The sequence below is a fragment of the Schistocerca americana genome, chromosome 3 (assembly GCF_021461395.2).
Source record: "Schistocerca americana isolate TAMUIC-IGC-003095 chromosome 3, iqSchAmer2.1, whole genome shotgun sequence".
In the NCBI taxonomy this organism is placed as follows: domain Eukaryota; kingdom Metazoa; phylum Arthropoda; class Insecta; order Orthoptera; family Acrididae; genus Schistocerca; species Schistocerca americana.
Genome location: NC_060121.1, coordinates 160,993,452 through 161,002,774, shown reverse-complemented (window position 1 = coordinate 161,002,774; position 9,323 = coordinate 160,993,452). Strand labels below are relative to the sequence as shown.

General features: G+C 47.2%; 1 protein-coding gene across 1 annotated transcript in view; it reads right to left on the bottom strand.

The window, feature by feature from the left end:
• Positions 1–6,780: 6,780 nt before the first annotated feature.
• LOC124605943 (beta-alanine transporter-like) overlaps positions 6,781–9,323 on the bottom strand; it is a 125,197-nt gene continuing 122,654 nt past the window's right edge. Inside the window, exon 8 of the mRNA XM_047137902.1 lies at positions 6,781–6,981. Coding sequence (XP_046993858.1) covers positions 6,781–6,981 — 201 coding nt within the window. The remainder of the gene's footprint in view (positions 6,982–9,323) is intronic.

Genomic DNA, 9,323 nt, shown 5'->3' with positions numbered 1-9,323 from the left:
ATGCCATTCCATGCTGTCGGTCGCAAGCTCTGAGCAGTCGCTGAGTTGACGGCAACCTTAGTCACATTCCTCCCTTTTCTGTTCACCCTATGTCCATTATCCACTGGAATATCCGCGGCCTTCGAGCCAATCGGGATGAATTGTCGATCCTCTTACGATCCTACTCGCCGGTCATCTTCTGTCTTCAGGAAACAAAGCTGCGTCCCCATGACCGCTTTGTTCTCCCCCATTTTCATTGATCTCCCCTCTGTTGAAGACACTCCAGCACATGGAGGACTCATGATTCTTCTCCATGATACTCTCCATTATCACCCAATCCCCTTAAACACTTCCTTCCAAGCTGTCGCTGTCCGTCTTTCCCTTTCTGGATATACCTTTTCTCTTTGTACTGTATATATTCCATCGTCCACACCAATGGCACGAGCTGATCTCCTTCATCTTCTTGGTCAGCTTCCACCCCCCTATTTGCTGGTTGGGGACTTCAATGCCCACCACCCGATTTGGGGATCTCCACATCCTTGTCTGCATGGCTCACTATTGCTAGACGTCTTCCACCAAGCGGATCTAGTTTGCCTCAACACTGGGGACCCTACATTTTTGTCTGCCTCCACGACAAATTTCTCTCATTTTGACCTTTCGGTCGGTACTGTTCCGCTAGCTCGGCGCTTCGAATGGTTCGCCCTTGATGGTACACACTCGAGTGACCACTTTCCATGTGTCCTTAGACTGCAGCCTCAACAGCCATATATGCGCCCGCGACGCTGGAAGTTTGGCGAAGCCGATTAGACACTTTTTTCGTCTCTAGCGACATTCGATGACCGTCACTTTCCTAGCGTCGACGATGAGGTCACACATATTACAGACGTTATTCTTACAGCTGCGGAACGTTCAATACCACGCACCTCCGCATTGCCCCGGCGCCCCCCCCCCCCCCCCCCCCAGTTCCTTGGTGGAACGCGGCATGCCGTGACGCAATACGTGAGCGGCGACGTGCTCTTCGCGTTTCCCGCCACCATCCTACTTTGGACAACTGTATCCGCTATAAGCAGTTCCGAGCGCGATGCCGTCTCGTCATCCGCGATAGCAAGAAGGAAAGCCGGAAATTCTCTACTAGCTCATTTAACACCTTCATTCCCTCCTCGGAAATTTGTAGTCGGATTCGACGGTTCTCAGGCGCGCCTAGTTTCTCCCCGGTCTCTGGGCTCACTGTCGCGCATGACACATTAGTGGACCCCGTCGCAGTTTCTAACTCATTGGGTCAACACTTTGCTGAGATTTCGAGCTCTTCAAATTACCCGCCAGCGTTTCTCCCGAAGAAACGTGCAGCGGAAGTGCAACCTCTTGCCTTCTCCTCTCAAAATCGCGAAAGCTACTACACTGTTTTCTCCATGTGGGAACTCCAACATGCACTCTCTTCTTCTCGCTCCTCCGCCCCAGGACCGGATGGTATCCACATCCAAATGTTGCTGCATTTATCATACCATAGTCTGCGTTACCTCCTTCGCCTTTATAATCGAATTTGGACCGGCAGTACTTTTCCCAGACGTTGGCGGGAAGCTATCGTCGTTCCTGTTCCGAAACCTGGAAAAGACAAACATCTCCCCTCTAGCTATCGCCCCATTTCTCTCACGAGTAGTGTATGTAAGGTTTTGGAGCGTATGGTGAATTGCCATTTAGCTTGGTGGCTGGAGTCCCGCAGTCTTTTAACACCTGCCCAATGCGGTTTCCGAAAGTACCGTTCTGCAGTTGACCATCTTGTTGCTCTCTCCACTTATATCATGAACAATTTTCTCCGGAAACGCCAAACAGTACCAATATTTTTTGATCTGGAGAGAGCACACGATACCTGTTGGAGGACAGGCATCCTCCGCACACTGTTCTCTTGGGGCTTTCGAGGTCGGCTGTCCCTTTTTCTTCACGAATTTATGGCAGAGCGCACATTCAGAGTGCGGGTGAACACCACTCTCTCCCGTACTTTCTCCCAAGAAAACGGGCTACCCCAGGGCTCCGTGCTGAGTGTTGTACTGTTTGCCATTGCCATAAATCCGATTATGTATTGTCTCCTTCCTGATGTCTCGGGCTCCCTCTTTGTGGACGATTTTGTGATCTACTACAGCTCTCAACGGACCAGCCTTCTTGAACGACGTCTTCAAAGATGTCTCGATCGCCTCCACTCGTGGAGCATCGAAATCGGCTTCCGTTTTTCTCCCAGGAAGACCGTTTGTGTTAATTTTTGGCGACGTAAGGAGTTTCTTCCACCCTCCTTACATCTAGGACCTGTCAAACTTCCGTTTTCGGACGTCGCTAAATTCTTGGGTCTTATGTTTGACAGAAAACTGTGCTGGTCCCCCCACGTTTCCTATCTTTCGGCTCGCTGTCTGCGATCCCTCAACACCCTCCGTGTCCTGAATGGTCCCTTCTGGGGAGCGGACCGAGTGGTCCTTCTCCGCCTCTATCGCGCCTTAGTGCTCTCGAAATTGGATTATGGAAGCATAGTTTACTCCTCTGCTCGGCCGTGTATTCTTCGGCGTCTCGACTCTATCCACCACCGTGGATTACGTTTACGTTTAGTGTCTGGAGCTTTTTACACAAGCCCTGTGGAAAGCCATTATGCTGAGACTGCTGAACCTCCGCTGTCCAATCGGCGAGCTGTCCTTCTGAGTCGTTATGTTAATCATCAGTCTTCCATGCCTGCTAATCTGGTCCATGACATTTTTTTCCACGTCTTCTTGGATGTAGGGTATGCAGGCCGCCCTTCCTCCCTACTACCGCCGGGAGTCCGCTTCCGTCAACTGCTCCATTCTCTTTCCTTCCGCTTTCCTAAAACCTTCTTGACAACTTGGGGTACAGCACCGCCTTGGCTCCGTCCCCGGATCTGCCTGCTCCGTGACCTTTGTCAATTTCCCATAGATGGTACCCCTTCACTTGTTTATCGTCGGGCATTTGCTGCTCTATGTGCACAAATGAAGGAAGCCACATTTATTTACACTGATGGCTCGAAAACATCGTTAGGTGTAGGGAGTGCCTATATTGTTGGCGACACCCCAAATCGATTTCGCCTTCCCGACCAGTGTTCAGTTTATACTGCGGAGCTTTACGCTGTTCTCCAGGCTGTCCACTACATCCGCCGCCATCAGCGGATACAGTACGTAATCTGTTCAGATTCTCTCAGCTCTCTCCTCAGTCTCCAAGCTCTGTACCCTGTCCACCCTCGTCCACCGGATTCAGGACTGCTTGCGCTTGCTCCATTTGGGGGGCGTCTCTGTGGCGTTCCTCTGGCTCCCAGGACACGTTGGTATCTGTGGCAATGAGGCGGCCGATATAGCGGCCAAGATGGCAGTCTCTCTTCTTCGGCCAGCTATTCGATCGATTCCATTCGCCGATCTACGGAGCGTTTTATGTCGTCGTGTTGTTCTTTTATGGCACGCACATTGGTCGACACTTCCCCATAATAAATTGCAGGACGTGAAAGCTCTTCCCTGTGCTTGGACCTCTTCCTCCCGAACGCGTCGTCGGGAGGAGGAAATTTTAACTAGACTCCGGATAGGGCACTGTCTTTTTAGCCATCGACATCTTTTAAGCGGCGATCCTCCCCCACTCTGTCCCCACTGCTCTCAGCTGTGGACGGTAAGACACCTTTTAATTGAGTGCCCCTATTTTACTCCGTTACGCGCCCGTCTACAGCTGTCGCCTGATATATCGTCCATTTTATCAGATGACTCGCGCTCGGCCGATCGCGTTCTCGAGTTTATTAGTGCCAGTGAAATGACGTCAGTTATTTGAAGCTCTTTTTGGGGACAACCAACCCCTTTGTGTAGTGGATTTTTAAGCTTTCCTTCTGCTTTTAGTTTCTCCAATTTTTTGAGTTTCGTTCCCATTGCTGCTGCCTTCCATTTTCGTTTTTTACCGTTTCCTAAGTCACAGACAGGGCGCTAATGACCATAGCAGTTTTGCGCCCTAAAACAAAAAAAAAACAAAAAATCGCCCTTGCCGTGTAGGCAGTGAAACATCTGAAAGCAGAGGGGTCCAGGACAGAGGCTAGAGCATCATGGTCTGTGGAATGTTTTCGTTGCACTCCCTGGGCAATATCATCACTATGGAAGAAAATAATTGATAAACGGATACTACATCTATCTGTGGGGACCATGTCCACCCCTAGATGAAGTTCGTTTCTCCTAGGCATGATGGCATCTACCGGCAGGACAATCTAACGTGTCCCATAGCTCACTGTGTACGTGTGTGGTTCAGGGAGCACCACGATGGGTTTACCGTACTCCAGTCGCCTCCAAACTTTCCGGATTTAAACTCAATCGGGAATGTGTGGGACATCTCGATCGGGCTCTTCGGGATCCTCAACCAAGAAATCCCGGGCAGCTGGCTAGGCCCTGGAATCAGCATGACACCGGACCGCTGGCGGTACCTCCAGGAACCTCACTGACTTTCGTCTTGCACATCTGGCGATGAAGGGGTTGTTATTTTGCCTTTTACAGGAGTTCACATTAATGTGATTGGACAGCATATTATGATTGATAGCGTTCATTAAGACTTTTCCCACAGTGTCTGCATGTGAGCTACACGGAAGCGATCGGCGCCTGTTTGGGCTCGTATTTACTTTCTTCTTTTATTTTTTGTAGTTCGTAATATTATTAGCATGAACTTGAGCCATCTGCAGCATCACGTCACTGCAATTTGATCACTTGTAGCTGTTTTCCTTTGATCTTCATTTAGTCTGTTATACCTCGAGTTAATACCCTTCTTCGAATTTGCAATGTGGGAGATGGATAGTGACTGTCTTCGTTTCCTGCAGCTGCAGAGGGAATTGGCCCTTTTTCATAAATAGCTAGATGTAGTGATCGACGGTTGAGACGGTTTTCCCTGTGTTGCAAGCCACGTTGGGGTACCTGAAGAGACGGCTGTGGCATTTTTGGTTCCATTGGAGTCGCCTAGGAAACAAGATATATCTGAATATTGAGTGTCACTGACATGGTACTGGGTGCATCATAGTCTAGTGGGGCCATATGTCTGTGGTAGCTGAGTGGCGGCAGTAGTTATGCATTTGTTTCCTGCTGACTGGGGGGGGGGGGGGGGGGGGGAGTAAACGAAAAGATAACATAATTTGTTGATATCTTATAGAATTATGCCAGAAATTACATGCTTACCCACCGCCTCCGCCCTCCCACGAGGGTAGGTCGAAGGCCCGAGTGACACAAGACGCCGCTTGGGTCGCCAAGATAAGAAGGGTGCCACAACTGTAAGATTTCTGTACACGACGCATCACAGTTAGCAGCGAAAACTGACACAGGCGAAAGTCTATTAAGGAAAAGGGGGTGGGGAGGAACACGGAGGGAAGCCAAGTGGTAGGTTGCTTGAGTGGAAAAACTTATCGAACTGACTCTGCCTCCCTAACAACCCCCCCGTCTTCCCACGCCCCTTTTTCCTTTCCAAACATCGGCGCTCTGTGTGCAGCAGGTTATTTCTCCTATATGCAAGAGACCTCTCTGTTTAACATCGTTGATCTGGTGGACCAACCAGTCAGCGCACGATTGCTAATCCTAGAAGTGTATACCAAGGTCACTCTGGCGCAGTTTTTTCTTCTTTCTTTTCGTCCCTGTGCATACGCCGCTGCACATACACAGCTCGCTGACACCAACGTAAATTCAGCATTGAGTGAGACATAGTAGACGACGGACGTTCACAATTGTGAGGCACTGTTGTCTAATTAATTTGACACAAATATCTTTTAAGGGTTACTGTGATCCTAGAGTACAGATTGTGTAACCATTTAGTCGCTGAATGTGAAGTTCGCCGCACGGGATTAGCCTAGCGGTCTTAGGCGCTGCAGTCATGGACTGTGCGGCTGGTCCCGGCGGAGGTTCGAGTCCTCCCTATGGCATGGGTGGGTGTGTTTGTCCTTAGGATAATTTAGGTTAAGTAGTGTGTAATCTTACGGACTGATGACCTTAGCAGTTAAGTCCCATAACATTTCATACACATTTGAACATTTGTGAAGTTCATTTATGAGAAAATGGCACGTAAAAAAGAGATATTTTAGTAACAGAAGATCCTATACAGGAAGCACTGTCAGAACGACCCAATTGTGGAAGTGATGGAAGTCACTCTCGTGATGGAAGTGATTCTGAAGCTGATGATACTGCAGCGTTTATGAACAATGGCGAAGTGCATCAGACTGCCGACTGACGAAGAAAATCCAGTCGTCACAGTGAGAGTAGCTATTGCTGGAACACAGTTGTCCCTAATATTTCAGGCCTACCATTTGCCCATAACATTGTAGTCCATATTCCAAAAATGTGGAAATAATGAATGAACGCATTTATGAATAACTGAGAATACCTCAACGTTTCGTGTAATATGTGCAGTTCATTAAATGAATATCATCAACATCTAATTGAACTGCAAATAAAGTCTTTAGATCGGGATCAGTTTCAGGTTTCTTCCCTGAAAAGTTTTCATGACTGTTTTTACTTAGTCTCGAATTTCAAATTTGTTAATAATAATACCGACTGAAAAGGTACATGAGAGAGGTAAAATAAAATGAGTTTAGTAAGTCGGAGCACAATTTCATTACAAAATATTATATTTTCAAGCATTTCACCTGCAAATCATTGAGGGTTACTTTGATCCTGGTGCGTACTTCGTGTGACAATTTACAATATGTACAATACTGGAGTTAAAGCTTTTTTTCCCACTTCAGTAGACAAATTGTTCTTCAGTTTGAAGTATGTAAGACAAAATGGGAGACTGGACCGCAACCGAGGGAACCTATTGTCCCTGAACGTATGACGGCGGGGCGGTAAGTCTCCAGCTCCAGTAGGGACGCCCTCTGCCAAACTCGGCGGCGTCCTGCAGAGACTCCGGCAGCCTCTGCAGCGCAGTTTCCGGCAGGAACGACACCGACAGAGCTCCCAGCAGGTGCATCGCTGACAAGATGGCGAACGGCAACCTACGGTCCACCGAGCCTCCCTGTAATAAATGGTACACGAGCTGAAACGAGGAACGGTGGAGCATGGAAAATACAGAAATAAATAACGAACAACAACATTTGGAGATGAAAATGAGATTATACGACACGTGATGTGTTAGGACAAAAATTATCGTTTAGGTTGCTATTCACACCTGGCATTTTGAAACCACTTCACTGTACCATGTATCTGTCAACGCTATTGACACATCCAGAAACAAATTTTCACCCTGCAGCGGTATGGGAGCTGTTGTAGAACTTCATGGCAGACTAGAACTCTGTGCCTGACCAAGACTCGAATCTGGCAGCCTCGTGTCTAGCGAGCGAGTGCTCTAACAACTGAGCCACCCGAGACGAGGTACTGGCGGAAGCTAACTTGAGAGTACGGACCGTGAGTCGTGTTCTGGTAGCTGAGTTGGTTGAGCACTTACCTGCAAAACACAGAGGTCCCAGACTGGAGTCCCAACATGGCACAAACTTTTAATCTACCAGGAAGTTTCTATATTGACACACATAAGTTATTGATTAAAGTCTTCTTACTGGCTATTTCTACGTAGTTCAAGCTAGTTTCAGCACATTCATAACCGGATGGATATCAATGTTCACGTGATTGAAAAAAGGTAAGGGTGTTAGAAAGTGAGAAGAGTGAGAAACACTATCGATTTCCAGTTTCACAATAGACTAGCACCACCAAATTTCTCTGCACTCTCCACAAAACAAACCAGCTTGTTACAATACGGTATTTCAATGCTGAGGAAGTAGCATTAGCTGCATTTCCGCCAAGTACATCTGTTCTGAACAATGAAAGCTTGTGAGCACGCGTAAGCTTAACATACAAAAAAAGAGAGTAAACAGTAGACGGAGATATTATTTTCGTGATTCAGACCAGACAGCATACGATATATCCTTGATTAAGAGTGTAAAGTTCCAGTGAAAAACGGATCAAAACAATGGTAACATCGATGACTCCTCTCTCTTAGATAAGTGTACCACCTCTTCGGGGAAGGTAGCTACATTCTCTTCTCAGTGATAGTAGTAAAATGTTTTTGTATGAAGGGAAAAAACTTCTACAAGCCCTGTGCCGTACGATGATATTCAACCTGGGAAATGATTACATCAGAAAGGCCGTCCAAGTGCTCTGTTTAGTCACTGAAAAGCAAAGACACGTATTAAAAAGCTTTAAATAGAATACTTTTTGGTTAAGTTTTTTAAAGGAGAATTCTAAAATACACTGCTAGTCAGTAAAGCTGCAACACCTTGGAGGACCCTTGCAACAAACGTCAATCGGTCAAGAAGTGTACTACAGTTTTGGCTATGCAAATGATTGGCATTTCAGTGCAAAATAGTGTATAGGAGTAGTGCTGTCTATATTCTGTATACAAGGAAAGATTACCCAACGGATTTCTTATTAAGACACAGCATGTAAATGCTTGTTATTTGCTGAGAAAATCGTTTTATGTGTTTTTGTAAAGAGCTGGTCCATCTGCACCTGTCTTAAGTGTGACAGCAGCGGAACAACAATGTTTCTGCTCGCATTGGTCGGGATCTTACAATTGTCACGCGAATATCTCATTTATGTGTTCAGCAGGACCATGCACAACGCTGTGCAGGATCTCAATAGTCCCATGCGACTAGCGCCTGAGAGGACAGAAGTATTGTCCACTCAGAGGTGCAGCATAGTACAGCCACAACATATATCTTAAGTCAGGAACTTTGTTTGGAACTAGACAGGTATCCACACGGACAGTGCAATGACATCTGAAGCGCCACACATTCTCAGCACTGCGACCATTATAGCAGCTTCCCTTGAAGCATCAGCAGAGACGTGCCAGCAGTGGTGCACTCAGCATTGACATTGGACGCAGAAGCGGTTTAATGTCGTTTTCTCAGACGAGTCCCAGTTCTGTGAATAGTCTGATGGACACATCCATGTGTTGAGGCTCAAAAGAAAATGAACATTGCTAGATTTATTTCACCAATGCCGTGACTGTCATGGAGCGCACAACTCGATCACCACTGGTTAACTTAGCGGGTACTACGGATAGCAGGGGCATAATTAGGTTGGTGGGAGTGCCCTGTCATAGAGGTCTCCGTGGAATTATCAGTCAACAAGGTGACACAAGATAGCTTATTGCCTGTGCTGTCCTGAACTAGCCTCAAACAGGAGGTGTTCGACGGCAACGCTGTCCAGCACATTCTCCAGAATGAACTGGAAAAATGTGGTGGTGGGTTGGCGAGAGGCTGGCATGCCACGACACTCAAAGCGCTACCTCTTGTTTCAGTTCATTATTTTCTGGGGGTTGTGAGAGATTACAAGTTTCTAGTAGGTTTGAAAATATGTGTA